At 40.7% G+C, this 20,376-nt stretch overlaps 1 protein-coding gene across 6 annotated transcripts in view; it reads right to left on the bottom strand.

The window, feature by feature from the left end:
- Window positions 1–3,763: 3,763 nt before the first annotated feature.
- Window positions 3,764–20,376, bottom strand: part of FRMD3 (FERM domain containing 3) — a 234,146-nt gene continuing 217,533 nt past the window's right edge. For 4 of the 6 annotated variants that reach the window (XM_005296806.5, XM_005296807.5, XM_024103352.3 and 1 more), the window contains 2 exons: window positions 19,956–20,320; window positions 3,764–7,962 (listed from right to left, as the gene is read on the bottom strand). In XM_005296806.5, the coding sequence (XP_005296863.1) occupies window positions 7,666–7,962; window positions 19,956–20,320 (662 nt within the window). In that variant the 3' untranslated portion in view covers window positions 3,764–7,665. Of the gene's footprint in view, window positions 7,963–16,792; window positions 20,321–20,376 lie in introns of those variants that run through there. The other 2 variants (XM_005296808.5, XM_065549345.1) reach the window with 1 other exon arrangement.

The following is a 20,376-nucleotide window of genomic DNA, read 5'->3' as shown; positions in this document are numbered from 1 at the left end:
TGCCCCCACAAAACCACACAGAACTCTCGTGTACTTATATTCTCAGGGTGAAATCCTGGCTCCACTGAAGTCCACAGGAGCTTTGACATTGACTTCAATGGGGCCAGGATTTCATTCTCAGCCTATGGAATATTGGGCTCAAGGGAATTTCATTTTGTTGAAAAATTTCTGACCAGCTCTACATCCCACTACAGACTCTATGGCGAGATAGACAACTGAGGTATTTAAGGATATAAAAGGGATTTCAGACTGTAACTGCAATGAAGATTTAAACATCCTACTCCTGGAAGAGCACTACAAAAACAGCAACATCTAATAGCCTAGAGGCTATCAACATGTAATTTGTGATCAACTTCTAATAAAAGCAGACTACTGAAAAGTATGAGCAGACAGCAACAAAGACTCTTAGTCCATATTGACCAAGGGTTGAGGATCCTTATTGATAAATGAACCTGAATATACTGTACTGACACTAGGCCACTTGGCTGGTCCAATAAGCTCATATATCCTCCATAGAGTGGAGAAATTGATTATTCTTACTGTTTAAAATATAAACCCAGTAATGCTTCCATAGTTAATGTCAGTTGACATTATATGACACATAGCTCCTAAGCAGGGACTAATCTAATGTATACTCTCAAATTTTCAGAAAATGTGCTCACCACAGAGTGTGGATCTGGAAGAAAAAGAGGTTATTGCCCCTTTAAGGGCCCACCCTACAAAAGGGACAGAGGGGTAGGAGAGGGAAAATTTGCAGATGACACTAAACTGGGAGGAGTGGTAGATATGCTGGAGGATAGGTATAGGATACAGAGGGACTGAGACAAATTAGAGGATTGGGCCAAAAGAAATCTGATGAAGTTCAACAAGGACAAGTGCAGAGTCCTGCACTTAGGACAGAAGAATCCCATGCACTGCTACAGACTAGGGACCAAGTGGCTAGGCAACAGTTCTGCAGAAAAGGACCTAGGGGTTACAGTGGATGAGAAGCTGGATATGAGTCAGCAGTGTGCCCTTGTTGCCAAGAAGGCTAACGGCATTTTGGGTTGTATAAGTAGGAGCATTGCCAGCAGATCGAGGGAAGTGATTATTCCCCTCTACTCAGCATGGGTAAATGGGCAGACCTGGATAGTTATAGACCTGTGAGTGTGACATCAATCCAGGAAAAATAATGGAAGAGCTGATACAGAACTCGATAATTTATTAATACCAATCAACATGGGTTTATTAAAACCAGATCCTGTCAAGCTAATGTGATATCTTTTTTTGATGAGATTCCAAGTTTGTTTGATAAAGGGAATTGTGTTGATGTAATATGTTTAAACTTCTGTAAGGTACTACATGATACTTTGATTAAAAAACTAGAAAGCTATAAAATTAACATGGCACACATTAAATGGATTAAAAGCTAGCTAACTGATAGGCCTCAAACTGTAATTGTAAACAGGGGATCCCCATTGAACAGATGTGTTTCTAGTGGGATCCTACAGGGATCAGTTCTTGGCCCTAACACTTTTTTTAATTACCTGGAAGAAACCATAAAATAATTAAGGCTAAAGTTTGCAGATGACACAAAAATTGGGGGAGTGGTAAATCATGAAATGGACAGGTCACCTATAAAAGTGATCTGGTAAACTGGGTGCAAACGAACAATATGCGTTTTAATATGGCTAAATGTAAATGTATACATCTACGAACAAAGAATTTAGGCCATATTTACAGGATGGGGGACTCTATTATGGAAAGCAGTGTCTCTGAAAAAAAGTTGGGGGCTGTAGTGGATAATCAGCTGACCATGAGCTCCCAGTATGATGCTGTCGCCAAAAGGACCAATGTGATCCTTGGATGCAATAACAGGCGAATCTCGAGAAAGAGTACAGAGATTATTTTACCTCTGTTCTTGGCACTGGTGCAACTACTGCTGGAATACTATGTCCACTTCTGGTATCCACAATTCAAGATGGATATTGATAAATTGAAAAGGATTCAGAGAAAAGGCACCACAACGATTAAATGATTAGAACACATGCCTTATAGTGACAGACTCAAGGAGCTCAGTCTATTTAGCTTAACAAAGAGAAGGTTAAGGGGTTACTTGATTACAGTTTATAAATACCTACATGGGGATCAAACGTTTAATAATGGGCTCTTCGCTCTAGCAGAGAAAAGTGTCACGCGATCAAATGGCTGGCCACTGAAGCTAGATAAATTCTGGCAATAAGGCTTACATTTTTAATAGTGAGAGTAATTCAACATTGGAACAATTTACCAAGCGTTGTGAAGGATTCTCCATCACTGACAATTTTTAGATCGAGATCCGATATTTTTCTAAAAGATCTGCTCTAGGAATTATTTTGGGGACGTTCCATGGTCTGTGTTATACAGGAGGTCAGATGAGATACAATGGTCCCTCTTCTAGCCTTCGAGTCTATGAACCTAAGAAAGAGCATGAAGCAGCTGGATGAGGTCAAGGAAGAGGGAAGCACCATCTGTCTTGCTGACCAGAAGAGTGGAGGAGGGTATCATTCAATCCCAAAGTTAAGTGGATAAGTAAATCTTCCACATTTTTAATTGCCTTCTAAATTATTCTTCTCAGGTGAAACTCCCCGTGCCTAGTACAGGGCCATGGAAAGCACTGTGTGTGTAATCCCCCCAAAAAAGAATAAGCAGGGGGGCTCTAGATCTGATCATGAATATATCAAAACTGCCAAAAATATCCACAGGGTCTGCTGCAGCCCCCTGAACACTCTGGAGCCAAGCTTCGTGGTGGCTCTCCATAAAGAAGTCCAAAGGGTAAAGCACTGTAGGGGGGTCTGTAATTGGTACAGGTCAATGGGTCCAAAATTCTGCAGACCTAGTGGCCACAAATCCTGCACAGTGAGGATGTAGCAAACTATGTCTGTTACTAGACCCCAGGATATGGTAATGGATACAGGCTGGCTGGGCAAACACTCCAAGTCCAGCCTCTGGGCTGGAAGAAAGGAGGATTCCATCTTTCTCAGCCTCCATATTTGTCCTCCCTATGCAAAGCCTGTTTACTTGGGATTCGAGAAGAGTCATAGTGGATACCAGAATTTCAGCCCTAGTGACTATTATCCATCTCTAACACATCACTTTTCTCACAAGGACGAGGAGAAGATGACAGAGACAAAGGAAATGTTGGGGGTGCACCTTAAATCCCCATAATAGCAGACCATTTCTCTCTTTACTGAAAAGGGTGACTTTTCATCTGTGTTTTTAATTAAAAATCTAAAAAATTAGAAATAGATTTGATCCCTTAAAATACAATTACATGTGCTATTTCAGAAGAAAGTTCAGATTCTGGAGTCTAGCTAAACTCCCCCTCCCTCTCCACTATCAAAAGTTACATGCTATACTTGCATCAAACCACTAATACATATTTTCATGATATTTAAAATATTAATTTACTTTGGCATATCGTAGATATATCTTCTCTGTAGAATCTGCAACACATTCAGTTTGAGAGATGTGGTCACATTTAGTGGTTATTGATTCACATACCTGAAGGCTGAATATTTTGAGATATATAGATTATCTTCTTGCCTATATCAGATGACACTGGTCTTTGTACACATTGTGATCTAGATCAGGCAAACAAAAAATTGATGGAATAGTATATTTCTTTATTTCCACTTGCCCATCATCAGAGGCTAATAATGTGTTATTTAATACTGTGGATTAACAAATGTAGTGAATAGGTTTGGCACTACAGCACCCAGTAAATGGAAGACAAACATGTAACTGAAATCATACCACTACTGTTTTATTAAACATATTAGACACATTAATTTAAATATATAATGTACAACATATGTGGAGAGCATAAACATTTGATAAGCTGCAGAGCCGTATCAAAGAACATGGAACCATGGTGATAGCCATGTGATAAATCTTATGAACCAATTAAAAAGTCTACAAAACCTATTATACATATCCAAGGAAGACTCTCAAAAAATCTTTCAGTTAACTTGTCTGGTTTAGAAATTTTTAGTGGCTGTTAAAAAGAACTGTATGCAGATTCCTCCCACTAAAGTATTATTAGGAGAATATCTGAATTCAATCATGTGTGGAATCATCCCTTTCATTATCAGACATTTACATCACAAATTATTAATCAGATCACCTCCAATATCACTGCATTCCTTTGGGTAATTTGGAAAAGGAAGGCAGAGAGCTTGAGTCAGATGTTCACACCTCTCATGTGTGTGCACAAGAACTCTGATAACATTAGCCTTATTTCAAGAGGAGACTTTATTTAATTTCTCCTCATTACGTTACTGTAGAGCAAATTAATACATGTACATGGAAGTATACTACAAGTGCTTATTGAATCTTTATTCCTTCAATGTTAGTAAGAATTATTGCTGCTTGCCCTTGTTAACAAACTGGGAAAAATATAGAGAGCCAACTGTATAAATAGAGTTGTTTTAAAGCATTAATGTTCATTTAGAAGTTCAATTAGGAAATACACACATACATATTAAAATGCTGATTTTAATAAAGCAATTGATATACTCTCTCATGACAGATTATACACAAAGTTCATTCAAATTTGTTTGGGTTTAGAGGAAAGTCACATGAAAGAAAACTGACTGAAGGAACAAAAAATAAACAGCAAATTACTGAATGGAGGGAAGCATCAAGTGGGATACAGGAGGGATCCAGTATTTTGTCCTGTCATAGGTAAAATATTCTCTAATGATCTCAATTTACATACAGAATGGAGAACAGAGAACCACACTGAATTCTGGGACCAGAAAAAGCAGGGAAGCACTGCATCATGGGGGATCTCTGCTCCAGATGCTAATGAACCTACGCCTGCACACACACCCAGCTCAGCAGTTATCAGACCAATTCTAGTAATGAATCCTTAATTGATATCCAAATACTGAAGCAGCCTAGTTGTACTGTGAGCTCCCTGGAAGAAAACACCACCCATAGCCAAGAGTGATCAGCTCCTATTGTGTAGTCTAAAGAAAAACCGTGAGTCATCAGTTTACCTATAAACACATTAACAGAACAAGTCTGAGCAGACCGGGTCAATCAGCACTGTCAAGCTGATCCCTTATATGTCTCTGGACTCACTGGGCTGGATGAAGCAGCACTTTCAAGCTGACTCTCCTTATATGCCCCTGGGCTCCATGGACTGGGTCAAGCAGCACTTTCAAGCTGTTACCCTTATGCGTCCCAGATCATTAATGACGATATTGAACAAAACTGGCCCCAGGACCAACCCTTGGGGCACTCCGTTTGATACTGGCTGCCAATGAGACGTGGAGCCATTGATCACTACCCATTGAGCCCAATGATCTAGCCAGCTTTCTATCCACCTTATAGTCCATTCATCCAGCCCATACTTCTTTAACTTACTGGTAAGAATACTGTGGGAGACTGTATCAAAAGCTTTGCTAACCTCAAGGAATAACACGTCCACTGCTTTCCCCTCATCCGCAGAGCCAGTTATCTCATCATAGAAGGCAATTAAGTTAGTCAGGCATGACTTGCCCTTGGTGAATCCATGCTGACTGTTCCTGATCACTTTCCTATCCTCGAAGTGCTTCAAAATTGATTCCTTGAGAACCTACTACATGATTTTTCCAGGGACTGAAGTGAGGCTGACTGGCCTGTAGTTCCCTGGATCCTCTTCCTTCCCTTTTTTAAAGATGGGCACTACATTAGCCTTTTCCAGTCATCCTGGACCTCCCCCGTTCGCCATGAGTTTTCAAAGATAATGGCCAATGGCTCTGCAATCACATCCGTCAACTCCTTTAGCACCCTCGGATGCACTGCATCTGGCCCCATGGACTTGTGCTCGTCCAGCTTTTCTAAATAGTCCTGAACCACTTCTTTCTCCACAGAGGGCTGGTCACCTCCTCCCCATACTGTGCTGCCCAGTGCAGTAGTCTGGGAGCTGACCTTGTCTGTGAAGACAGGGGCAAAAAGTTCTGATGGAACTGAGTAATTGGTGAATGCTTTCTTCAGATAATTAAACTGGAGGTTTTATAAATCTTATTTTATTTCCCATAAAAGATAATAAATACAAAAATAAATGAATAAAAATAAACTTTCAAAAGAAATGATGCTTTCAATAACCTGGGCTCCAAAAGATGGACCCGAGCTTTTCAGGTACCCTACATGAACACAGAGGTTTGCCCATGTAGTCATAAGCAATGTTTGTATATTTTGTATAATGAAAATGCATAATTTAGCAAATGTGAAAAATTTCTTTGCCTATTGAAACTTGTTTTTCCCCTGCTTTGTTTTACTATTCAACTCAAGATTATCCAAAAGTTTCATAAAACCACTTCTGAAAGTAGATTCTCCTTCAGATGTCTCCTGTTCTTCAAGATAGCTATTCTCTTGTTCTATGGCATCAGCTTTTATGTTAACAGAGCTTAGTTCAGTAGCCCCACAATCACTGTGAGTTTCTTCAGTCTCCTCTTGCACAACCACCTTACCCTCAAGATGTTTGACAGTGTTTTCCTCTTTAGAGAATCCACTGAATTCTCAGGAAGAAAATGGCTGGTGTCTCTCTTTTGGGATGAAGACATCTGGCCTTATTTAATTGATCCAAATAAAAATAATAGTTATCCAAAACACTAATATCATGGTCTGACTATAATAGTGGTTTATCATCCCAGCATATCTTTTGGCAATCATCACTTTTTTCTCTACATGCTTTTCTCCCACAGTCCATTTTCAATTGCTGTACATCTTCCTCATGGAGGCAATACTACGTCCCAGCACAGCAGAACTCAAATATTTTATATTTTTCCTTTAAATGAAAATATGCTGTTTGAAGATTTTTTGTGCTCCTTGATCTCAGCACCAGACCTATTTGATTTCTTTGTTTTCACAATTCTTTCTGGACATTCCTCATCTGAGCTATCAACTAGGGGAGCCCAAAAATAAGTACTAGGATCTTCACATGGAGCCTCTGTGGTTTTACTTGAATAATTGTCAGTCTCACACAAATTGAGGTTGTGGCAGGACACTATGTATCTCTGACCACATATCTTTCTCACCTATATTTTGAAATTTTGATTTTTCTTTGCTGTTCCAGGTTTCATCAGCAAATGCAAGTTGGCCCAAAATACCCAGGGAGATCTCAGGGTCCCTTCTTTGTCTCTTGTTCCTAATTATTGTCTTTCTCTTATTGTTATTAGCCTGAATGTTATAGAAACATTTGTTTTCAGGGGTAACCTCCTAAACAATCAAGAGAAATGCACCTCTTTGTATGCTCTTGGTTAACTTCAGAGATTCAAGAAATGCTGCAAATATTAGCATGTGCATCGAGGTCAAAATCATCTGTCGATTGTGACAAAAAACTATGAGAGCTTCTGGTTTCTTTCTTCCTGCTACTTAGTGCTATTTCACTTTCATTGCCTTGAGACAAAATAAGTCCTTGAGATAACTGTGAAAATTTCAGCATATGAGCTGCTTGCTGAGATTTACTAAGGAACAATTGTGCCCAACTCATAACATGCTAGAATTTTTGTGTCTCAGGAAGAGTCAGATCCTCAAGTAGTCTATGATCTAATTCTGAAATACAGGTTTGTCTCATACATTCTCTCTGTGTTTTTGGATTTGTGATAATTGTTTCTTGTTCTTTTCCTTGATGGTTTACTCCAGACGATCTCTGAATTAATGATCTCTCCTTCCATTTGTTGCATCATTAGGTTGATGCGAGCCACTTAATGTGGAAGTCTGGTTTTCTTCTTCTTTAGTGCTCACTGCAGAATGTAAAACTGCTCCTCTGGAAGCTGATGAGCTTGGTTTATTATCAGAACCACAAGAGCAAATCTTTGTCCTTCCACTCCTTCCATAGTAAGCTAAGCACCTGGCCCAAAGGAGTTTGAGGTTGCAGGTGCGAGGTATGTCTGTTTCATTAATGATTTCCGCATGGAGCCGTTCAGCTGCTTTTTCAGATAAATGCTCCATCTGCAAAAAATATATGTACACAAAAATGAAATTTTTCAGTAAGAGTAGAACTACAAATATAATTCTTACAGATGAACTGAGACCTTCCATGAACATATTCAATGCAGCATTACAGGACTGAATCAACTAATTATAGGCAAAAAAGGTAAAAAATGCATATTAGTTTGGATTAACTAATTAAAACAAGATGCAATTTTATGTTTCCATTCTGAGACTAAAGTCTTGGTTCTGCATCCAATGACGTCAATGGCAAAATTCCATTAACTTATGTGGGTGCAGCCTCAGGCTGTAGGAGCTCTAGCCCCAACTGAGCAAAGTACTTAGGCAAGCATCTAACTTTAAGCATGTGAGTAGATCCATTAACTTCAATGGAATGGCTCATGAGCTTAAAATTAGGCACAAGCTTAAGTATCTTGCTGAATCAGGGCCTCAGTTCAGACTTTTTGAAGCTGCATGCGCATATTGGCTTTAAGGCCAGACAGCTGCTTTAAGCACACAATTATCTTTTAAAGCAACACCATCAAAATACTCATGCTGCTACAAAGACTCTGGCTAGAGTTTAGCTGAAGGAATATGTGATGAAAAATGGTTCATAAGAACGGCCATAAGGCCAACAGGTCAGACCAATGGTCCATCTAGCACCCAGCATCCTGTGGCCAATGACAGGTGCTTCAGAGGGAATGAATAGAACAGGTAATTGTCAAGTGATCCATCCACTGTTGCCAATTCCCATCTTCTGGCAAATTGAGACTAGGGACACTTCAGAGCATGGTTTTGCATCCCCGCCCATCCTGGCTAGTAGCCATTGATGGACCTATTGTTCATTAATTTGTCTAGTTCTTTTTTGAACTCTGTTATTTTTTCACACAACATCCTCTGGCAAAGAGTTCCACAGGTTCACTGTGCACTGTGTGAAAAAATACTTCCTTCCGTTTGTTTTAAACCTGCTGCTTATTAATGCCATTTGGTGACCCCTAGTTCTTGTTATGAGAAGAAGTAAATAACACTTCTAATCTACATTCTCCACACCAGTCATGGTTTTATAGACCTCTATCATATCCCCCCTTAGTCGTCTCTTTTCCAATCTGAAAAGTCCCAGTCTTATTAATCTCTCCTCATACGGAAGCCATTCCATACCCCTAATCATTTTTGTTCCCTTTTCTGAACCTTTTCCAATTCCAAGATATCTTTTTTGAGATGGGGCGACCACATCTGCACACAGTATTCAAGATGCGGGCATACCATGGATTTTTATAGAGACAACATGATATTTAATGCAGACCAGAGCAATAATTAAAAATAACACTTTTCACTTATACAGTACCTTCCCTTAAAGAACTTCAAAAGACTTTACAAACATCACCAGTAGGATGGGTAAATATTATCCCAGTTGCCACAGAGGGAGAAATTGAAGAACAGAATGATTAAGTGACTTGCCCAAAGGCACACAGATATCTGGCACAGATAGGAATACAGCCCAGGTCTCATCCACTTTTGCTAGCAAGTAACACAAATGAAGCAAGATAAAAAAAAAGTAAGTATTTACAAATAGTTTCAAATGATAAAAGGACAAATAATATTTACAGATACACAGAAGTCAATTTCAACTGAATAAAATACTATCTAAAGTCAGAAGAGACTTCTTCAACACTTTAGCTCTCCAGCACCTTTTGGCACATCCCTGTATACTCAATAACCAGGACCTTCCAGTAATTAGTCTCTGAACTTTAAATCTTCCTCAATCTTCATGTACCCAGGCAGGTTTCTACAGGAGTAGATCTCAACTACTGCTGCTTTAGAGCTCTATTTAACATGAAGGTCAAACAAACTTCTCTGGCTCAGGTCAATCTCTCACTTCACTTCTAATAGTTTATCCTATCTCCAGCCCACTTCCCATCCAGAAGGAATGACCCAAGAGAGTTACCATAAACACTCAAATATTTTTAGGACTTTAGAGATAAGTTATCCTGGGGAAATCTCAGTGTCCCTTCTTTGTCTCTTGTTCCTAATTATTTTCAACAAACAATGCTGTATCTTCACTGGAGTGGTCAGACTAGGCTGCTCAAAATGGAATATTGCATACCAGGACAGGTAGTCTGCATAGTCTCTATTCTAGCCCCCACCCTGACTGCTCAAAGAGGAAGTTACCTTGGTATACTCTTCCCACCTCAGCTTCTGTCTGAGTCCTTCTCCCCAGTTAATAGTGCTTCCTTTTACAACTGTTCAAAGCTTTCTCAAGCAGCAGCAGCAGCAGCAGAGTAAAATGGAACTGATTTTTGTCAATTAAACAGCCTCCCACAGGGTTCTGAATAGCAGCTAAATAAACTAACAAGACTGGTTAGTGTTTGCTGTGCTGCAGTTTTCACGTTGAGCAGCAGCATATTGGAAACCTAAGCTGTCTATCTGACGATTACTCCTAGGGGAATTCTGCACCACTGCGCAATGCAGAATTTGCGCAGAATTAATGTTCTGTGCAGAATGTCCTTTTTCCCCTCACAGAACTTGCACTGCAGTGCTGCTGGCTGTCACAAGAGGTAGCTGGACCCAGCAGAGCCCAGCTCATAAACAAAAGACATTGTCAGGAGATGGGGGAGGAAGTAGGAGCTGGCAAATTCCCAGCACCTCCTGAAGGAAGGAAGTGGCGTGCAGGAAACGCTATACAAGCCCAGGACTCAGCATCAGGCTGTTTCTCCCTCTGCATTCATGGGCTCTAGAAGGGAAGTGAGCAGTTGTATCGGCGGCTGGATGCCTCCTTGAGTGCATAGAGAGGTGGATGATTGCATGAGCAGGTGGGTGGCTGAGTGGGAAAATGAGTGGCTGAGCTAGTGGGTGTGTATGTGGATGAATGGATAGATGTATGGATGAGTAGGCAGATAGATGGCTGGGCGGTCATATGGCTGGGTGAGTGAACAGTTGGATGGATGGTTGGAAGGCTGGGTGGTTGAGCAGCTGTATAGCTGGGAAGATGATGGAAGACAGAACAGGTGGCTGGGTGGGTGCATGGTTGGATGGGTGGCTGGGCAATTGGAAGGCTGGGTGAGTGACTGCATGACTGGGCAGGTGATTGGAAGGCTGGACAGCTGCATGGTTGGGTGGTTGGAAGGCTGGGTAGTTGTACAGGTTTATGGTCAGGTGCCTATGTGTCTGGCTGCCTATCTGCATAGTTGAACCAGCAGTTGCATGGTGGGGCAGGTGAATGGGCGGTTGCATGGGCAATTGAATGGTTGGATGGGAGCTGGACTAGTAGCTGGACTAGTAGCTGTGTGGCTGGAGAAGTGGCTGGCTGAACGGCTGAGTGGCTAAACGCACAGGAATGGGGTGAGTGGGCAGTTGCATGACTGTGTGGTTGGAGGGGTGGCTGCATGGCGGGAGAGGTGAGTGGGCGGCTGGCCAAGTGTTCGTGTGCGGGGGTGACACATTCATTCAGCCCTGCCCCCAGCCCGGGATTCCCCACAGGCCTTGCCTGCAGTGCCCAGTCCCTGCGCTGGGCCACACGAGAGGGTTAGAGAAGGGGTTAGAGCCAGGGGATGGGGAGGTTGGATAGGTGCAGAGGGGGAAGGAAGCGGTGGTCAGGGTGTGGGGAGATTGGACAGACAGAGGATAAGAGGGGAGAGAGCTGAGATGGGAGTGGAGGTTGGATCGGAGCAGAAGGGGAGGGAGACAGGATCTGGGGAGTGGTTGAGGGTGTTGAATAGGAACAAAGGATGAAGGGGAGAGAAGACATAGTGGAGAAGTGGATAGGAGCAGAGTGCAAGGAAATTAGGAGATGCTTGTAGAGGAGTGGATAGGAGCAGAGGGTGATTAGCACATGGAGGCAGAAGTGTCTATAACCACTAGTGAACACTCCCCTCCAGAGCCTGAAATCAAACTAGGAGTTCTGAGTCTTAAGATTCCTCTAACATCATCAAAGAGTCATGAAAGCCACTAGGAAAATGTCTCTCTCATTCTTTTCTGGTGTTTTGGTCCACACAGAGGATAACAACCTACTACTGCTACCAATTACTTCATTAGTTCAAGTGGCAGAGGTCAGTGCTACTGTAGTGCTTAGGAGCCCTAGTCATGGACTAACCTCTTCTCCCCCCCCCCCCCCCCCCCATGCACTAGGCACTGTACAAACACAGAACATATTCACTATTTCATACACAAGTTATTGGACTCAATATTCATTTATATAGTAGAGAACAATAATTTTTTCCACTGTAGAAATGTCTGGTGAAACTATATGGCCTGTGTTATGCACGAAATCGGATATGATTATCATAACGGCCCCTTCTGGCCTTAAAATCTATGAATTGCCAGTAGGTCACTTACTAGCCAGCCTTAAAGAAGAAAAGTTAGTTACAACTTTTGATTAAAAATCTTTGTCACAAGTATTGCTTGCGAATGATAACTGTTGAACTCTGCTACGATATTGAATACGGGTGGATTTTATGCTTTTTTCAGAACCAAGGAAAAACAGCTTTGTTTTTCCTTTTGTGTGATTGTCTAGGAGGATGCAAAGACCATGATTACTTCAGTACCTAAAAGTTGAATAACTTTGGCATGACAAATTTGAATTTGTTCAATTTTTTGGTGTGCACAAAATTTTTAGGATTTAATAATTACAAAAGGATTGTTGAAAGGACCTTTGCTGGGCCCAAAATAAACTGACTAGTAAAAGCTGTTCTGAAATCATTTGTGGTCTCCAGCAAGGATTGGTAATTAATTTGGGGGTTCTCAAACTGTAATGCGTAGAACACTTGGTGGTGGTGAGCTGCAGAGAATCATTAGCTTTCTGGGGCTCACTTTTTTTTCCTTATTTCCAGTTGATAAAATGCATTAAGAGAGCCAAAAATGAATCAACCTCTTCCCATTTATCATGTTTTCTGCATAGGCTATTGTAGTTGCCATTGTATTAAAAACAACATGAAAAATATTTTTAAGTGATTAAAAAAGTCCCTTTTTCAACACACATTTCATATGCTAATTCTTTTTGTTAATTAAAGATTTTAAATAGGGCACACGGCAATGTAATTGAGAGGCTTTTCAATTTCTTCTATTGATAGCTACCTCCAGTCATGTATAATTATACACTCCCTCATGGAACACAGTCCATAATGTTAATTATTTTCCAAAATAAGAAATGCACCTCATCTTACCTCAAACATTTCTCTAATTAAACCAATCAGAACATAAAAAACCATAAGACTGAACATCAAGTACACAGTCTCTATCCAATGGGACACAATGCCAAAGTTTTCATAGGTTACTGTTTACTTCCTTTCTGCATTGTGTTATCTGCTATCTCTGTACAGCAGATAAAGGACCTCTCTCTAAATAAAAAATGAAAGCTAAAGTGAGAGAGATCAGAATGCCACAAATATGCAGCATGTCTTATTCATGTTTTATTTTAATTAGCCTATACATTATGGACAGTGTTTTCATTCCTTCTCCCTTCTCTTTTCCCCTGAGTGAAAGCAGAGATCTGTTGTTCTCCTTTATTATGATGCAATTATATTGACATGTGATTGATTATGACAAACTGACTGTATGTTATGAAAAAAGACTTTTATTGTTAAAAATTACACCATAGTTTTAAATTCAGGTCATTCTACATCTCTACACATCATTTGACAGGACAGAGAGCAGCTTAATTCTCCATGAGGGAGCTGTGCAGTATTTAGGACAGATTGTAGCCCCTTACAGTGGTGTATAATGGAATAATCCCACTGACTTCATCTGGCCAAGGTGATTGCCATTAAGCTAGCTTGAAAAAAATCAAACACAAAGGAGACTGCTTCAAATACTAAGATGGGGTTCCTATAAGGATCTGTAGGAGAGGGATAGATCCCGCTGGGAATGACTGGACCAGTCACTGGCCTTTGTAAAGCTAAGGAATAAAAAATTGCTAAACACAAGAATGTGGACCATTGTCTCTGCTCTCAAGAGGGCCAGTAACAGCTGCAATGGCTGAGGTATACACCGGGAGATCACTCAGACCTTTCTTGAAAGCTGACATGAGAAAATCCAAAGTATGCTGGTGCAAACAGGACAGGCAGTGACCAGAGGTGAAAGTAAACCAGTACGGTCCAGTCCGGCCGGTATGCTGTGCTGAACCGGCTTCCCCAGGCTGGTGATTTAAAGGGCCTGGGGTTCCGGAGCCCCAGGCCTTTAAATTGCTGCCAGAGCCCCTGGGTGGCGGAGGCAGCTCAGGCAGTGATTTAAATGATCCTTTAAATCACAAATGGAGCCCCCGGCTGCCACCGCTATCCCAGGGGCTCCGGCAGCGGGGCTCGGTTGGCAATTTAAAGGGCCTGGGGCTCCAGTCACTGCCAGGAGCCCCAGGCCCTTTAAATCGCCACTGGAGCCCCATTGCCAGAGCCCTGGCGGTGATTTAAAGGGCCCGGGGCTCCGCTGTGGTAGTGGGGGCCGGGAGCCCCAGGCCCTTTAAATCACCGCCGGAGCCCCACTGCCGCTATCCCAGGGCTCTGGCAGCAGGGCTCGGGTGGTGATTTAGAGGCCCCGGGACAGTGATTTAAAGCAGTGGTCTCCAAAGTGGGGGGGTGGATCCTTGGGGTTGTGCGGCAGGCGGAGTGCTTTTTTTTTTGCTTCAGGAGGGAGTCCAAGCGGCTTTTTTTTTTTTTGCTTCAGTCCGGCAGGGGGTGCGTGCTCAAAATTTTTTTACTGATAGGGGTGCGCGATCAAAAAAGTTTGGAGACCACTGATTTAAAGGGCCAGGGGCTCCTGGCCCCCACTACCGCAGCGGAGCCCTGAGTACCGGTAAGTCCTTTAAGTTACTTTCATCCCTGGCAGTGACGTTCCTGGAGTCACAAAGCTGATGAGCTCCTCCAAATCCTACAGCAGTTTCCCGTTCTTTTGAAAGCAGAGACTCGCTTTACCAATCCTACCATGTGTCTTTAAAGGTCTACACATCTTAGTTTATATATAGTTTGTGCTATCCTCCCCCAGTTAGTCCTTTGCACACATTCATTTTGGGAAATGGTAGTGCAGAACTTCATAATACAATACTTTATCCCCTTCATGCTTTGATGAATAGTAAACAATTTTGAAATTTAAAGTATACTGTATCCTCACTGGCATCTGAGTTAGCTCCTATTAGCAGGAATGGGGCAATTCACAACTCAGAATTATTGTTTCAGACTCTCTGCAAACTCATTTTTAACTGAAACTAATAAATACAGTAACTCCTCACTTAAAATTGTCCTGGTTAACATTGTTACGTTGCTGATCAATTAGGGAACATGGTCGTTTAAAGTTGTGCAATGCTCCTTTCTAACGTCGTTGGGCAGCCGCCTGCTTTGTCCACTGCTTGCAGGAAGAGCAGCCCGTTGCAGCTAGCTGGTGGGGGCTTGTAATCAGGGTGGACCGGCAACACCCCTATCAGCTCCCCACTCCCCTAAGTTCCCTGTGCTGCAGCTGCCCAGCAGGCTAGCAATTGCTGGCAGTTCAGCTGTCCCTCCCCCCACTGCCATGTGCTGCGCCTGCCCTCTGCCTTGGAGCTGCTCCCCAAAACTCCTGCTTGCTGTGCAGGGGGGAGGGGAGGAAGAGAGGGGCTTTCAGGGTGTCCCCATCCCCCCTGCTCCTGCACCCCGCTTACCCCATCTTCCATAGAGCGGGAGAACACATGACAAGGCTCAGGACGGAGGGAGCTTGCTGGCAGCAGCTGCGGTCTCAGCAACCTGTTCTAATTAACAAGGCAGTGTACTTAAGAGTAAGGTCAGCTACTTAAAGGGGAAATGCACATCTCTCTCTCTCACACACAGGGTGTGTGTCTCTGTCTACGATGCTGTCTCCCCTCCCTCCATTCCTGCTGCCTTAAAGAGTGTGAGAGTTAACCCTTGCGGGCTCAGCCAATTGCTAGTTCATCATTTAGCAGTAAGGCATTCCCTGGGAAATATCCCACCCTCTGACTCCTCCACCTCAACCAAGCTTCACAATCATCATCACTGAGTACCAGTATTAAATTGTTTGTTTAAAACTTATAGTGTGTGTGTGTGTGTGTGTGTGTGTGTGTGTGTGTGTGTGTGTACATAGTCTTTTGTCTGGTGAAAAAAATTTCCCTGGAACCTAACTCCCTCATTTACATTAATTCTTATGGGGAAATTGGATTCGCTTAACATCGTTTCGCTTAAAGTCACATTTTTCAGGAACATAACTACAATGTTAAGTGAGGAGTTACTGTATATTTATTTGTTAACTTTCAGAAAATTCATTCAGCATTCAGAGTAAAAGCAATAATTTTGGGGAGAATACACTGTACGTTACAAAAAAGTTGAGTCCCTGCTTTTAAGTGCATAACTCAACACTACATTAGCTGCAGAGTTGCAACTAGCATCTCCATAACTGGATATGTATTGGCTTTCAATACAGAATACAAACATACATATGCACAAATATGGTATAAGCCAACCAAACGTTGTTGGGGTTTAGTGTGCAGATGCTGGGTGTTGTATGTGACCTGTGATCTAGAGGAGTTCAAACTAGATGATGTGGTGTTCCCTTCTGGCCTTAAACTGTGTGACTTTATAACACTTTTTGAATGTTCAGAAATACACCAAAAAGTCCAAACTAAATATGAAAATTGTTTTACATCAAAAATACTTCTTTTAAAGACTGACACATACTATATCCCACAGTTACTAAAACATATATAGAAAACATCAACTTGTAACAGTCCCACAGACTGTACCATTTCATAGGACAGCACAGTCCCAAAAAAGTACATCGTGAACACTACATTTTGTTAGTACAGGATTAATATGAATTTAGGTTGATATCCAACACGAAGAAACATACCTTTATCATAAGAAGTGCCATCATTGCAGAGTGCTTTTTTTCAGTATATATATTTTTTTATTAGGGATTGCTGCCATCATATCAACATACAAAACAATCAGGATATTGACAGAGAAATGTGAAATGCACTGTACAAAGATAAGGCTTGAGTTACAGGTACATTTTCCCCTCAGGTCTTTTGTATTTCTATGAAATAAACCCATTTTTAATTCTTCCCAGAGTAGCATTCATAAATAAATGACAAACCACAAAATAGATTTCAAGTACATAACATTTTACCATATATCCAAGCACAGACAAATACACAATACTGTACCTACAAATTCTTCATAATCCAACTCTCTCATCGTCAGCATTAAATACAAGATTGTTTCTATGTGTGTGGATATGTATATGCCATACTGTGTGTGTGTTTGTGTGTAATACACAAAGTTCCAGCCCTTTAAAGTCCCAAGTCTTACGTCGTAAAATGGTATGTTACAGGAACTCTATGTTTCTCAGTGGAATTCAGTTTATAGACCAGAAAAGCTCCTACATCGTGAGAGGAATTTGAAAGACCAGGGCTGTATACACATACAGTAAAATACACACACACAATACACACTTGCATTTAATCCTACATATCTCCTTATTGCACTATCAATTCTCTGAGGTAATTTTTTCCTCATGCATTAACCATTTTCTGATAGAGTTAAATCAAACAAAACAAATGCTCCTGTTTCCAGAGCTCTATGACTTTACATAGACAAAACTACACTTTAGAACACAGCACCTAACTTTTTATAATTAAAGGACTTAATAAATAGGATCCAGCATGGAACCTGCCCCTGTATTCTAGCAGGCTGCCAGCTTTCCTAAACATCACCCCCTAGAATCCATCAGCTGACACCTTTGTTTAGGAAACCATTTGTATGAATAATATCCTGTTAATGGCAAATGTCTACTTTAGTTCACTGTGAAAAGTTCTATTAGATGGATAATTCTTGTTTAAGGGGAACAGATTGTTTAGCTGGACATTACGCAAGATGAAATACACACAAGACGACTAATCAATAGTGATTGTCACTGGGACCAAGCTAGTGACGAAAGACAAAGTGAGAAGAGAGGGGACTAAATGGTTCTATGTAGTCTTTGTTCTTTGGGAAATGAGGAAACAACCCAAATGGTTACAATGGAGAAGAACAATTCCTAAGAGCTAGGATTTCTTTTTTGACACGTCTAAAAGGGTAAAACAAAGGATAAAACAAATTCCCCTGTTGGAAATTTCCAACTGATCATTTGCAAAGATTTAGAGGAAGCAGAATTGCAATTCCCCTTGTCAACCATAAATAATTCTGAAGTATATGAATTACAGTTACTGTTACAATATGTATGTACAATATGACAAAGACTCAAATATATCGCTTATTTAAAAAAATCTCTTTATAAAGTACAAAGACATTATGGGGTGAAGTTGCAGCCAGTACATAGACAAAACTTCCACTGGCTTTAATGGGAGTTTTATTTGTGTTATGGCTGAAGGATCACACCTAATGCTTTTGCTTTAAAAAACAACAATCCTCTATGATGATGCTCCAGCACATTTTTCTGTAGCATTTGGATTGGGGTAAGGGTGTCCTACTGATTTTTCTAAATGCTCACAAGGTTTTATGTATATTCTCTACACAATATTGGGAGCAAATCCTCAGCACATTAAAGTAACAATGAATCTCATTGACTGGAGTCCTATCAATAGGGAAATAGTATGAGTACAATGCCACACATACATGGTAAGACAATTAGCATGCACAGGAAATGATGTCACATTAAATGATGATTCTCTGGGATGTGTTTCACAGAATAGTGACAAAAGGAATAAAGAACCAAGATATTTCTCTTAAAAATATTTTGTCCTTTTATTATGATTCAGTAGAATATCTGCATGTCAACTGTACAATCTAATGCCTTGATTTTTAAAGTATTGTATACTTTTTATTCTCTAGCCATTTTTAAAAAGTAGGTTACTTATCTACCAATATAACTAGACATTTCTGATATTTACTATCTCTTCATCTTTCCATGTTATGTACAATAATCTACATTTAGTCCAAAGATCCATCACCTTCTGGCAAAACTTACTTGCACTGTCTTGTAAAAACTTACCACTGATTGAAGTGTAAGATGACAGGACACAGATGAAGGTGGATTATCATTTTCTCAATGATATTCACCACCTTTAGCTTTAGAACTGTGCCATTAAAAACTTACTTGAGGATTCTGTGTCATTTCATCTCCCCTCACAAGTCCCCCTGCACTTGAATAAACTTTCTGTATGTTCTACAAACTGTAGGCCATCTTTTATAGAGTTATAATAAACTCATTGTCCATCCAAAATATTTTAAAAACAAACCATTGGTAAAACATTAAAAAATCCCCTACATGCCCTTGTGCATTAATTTTTCCAATCTGTACACTTAAACAACTTCAGAAGTCATCTTTTGCTAAAAATTTACCAAAATATTTTAAACACAAAAATATAAAAAACAAAAAACAAATCAAGAAACAAAAACCCAGCATAAACATTGCTTGTATAGGCATTGGTTAGAAAAGACTGTTATACCACTAAGGAGTATATTCAAAAACATTTCCTTCTTGGCTCTACTATCATTGAGATTCAGAATGTCATGGCTTGTAATGTTACAAATAATGAACCCTAGTACTATCCAGTCTTGTCTGATACAACAGATGATCAGGAAGTCAACACTGAAATAAAAATGAGACCTCTTTTTGGTTATTTAAAGGCCACCAAATAAGCCTATAACTAAAGCAACTGTTTATGAAAAGCAAATGTTAGATCTTGAACAGTCTGTAATGGATTGAAAATGAAGATAGCTACCTGCTGATGGCCCCATGGGCATTATGAGAAGCTAGTGCTAACTGAAATTTTGAATATAGCCCTTAAATGTTAAAGAAATACAATACAACTAAGAGTTTCCCAGCATGTCACAAATGAAGTTTATTTTGCAAGCCACCCACTGCCTAAGAGGACAGTAATATTCAATGTGAAATTGCTGAAACTCTGGCGTCTGACGGATTTCATGAAGAAAGGAGATATCAAGGTCCGACTCCAAGAGGACAAGCAGGAGTGGAAACACAAACAACAACAGTCCAAGGCCTACAAAAAGAAGCCTGGAGAAACTCTTCACAAAGGCATTTACCTGCATGTTGCCCATTACAAAGTCATAACTGCACCTAAGCGCTCTACGGGCTTCTTTCAGCTCCTCTTCCTCAGCAACCAAAAACGCATTTTCATCCACTTCCAGTTCCTCAAATGAATCTGTATCTTCTCTCTCATTCTCTGCTCTTGATGGGGTGTCAAAGAGCATGTCAATCTCATCATCATCAACTGGGGTGGGCAGCAAGCTGGCACTTGGGTTGTACACCAGTTCTGAGATGGTTAAAGGTTCCTCTTTGATCTTCTCTTCCTCTTCATTGGTGAGATCTACACTCTCCCCAGCATCCTTAGCAGGGGAATTAGATATCACAGGTATGGAGATTTCATCTTCCTTAGGCAGCTGGATACCTAAAGAAGGAGATAAAAGGACTCAATTTCTGATGTCAGACAAATTCATTCTTTCA

This window comes from Chrysemys picta, chromosome 6, assembly GCF_011386835.1.
Source record: "Chrysemys picta bellii isolate R12L10 chromosome 6, ASM1138683v2, whole genome shotgun sequence".
Taxonomy (NCBI): Eukaryota; Metazoa; Chordata; order Testudines; family Emydidae; genus Chrysemys; species Chrysemys picta.
Note: the sequence above shows the minus strand (reverse complement) of the source record. Positions and strands in the feature narration are given on the sequence as shown.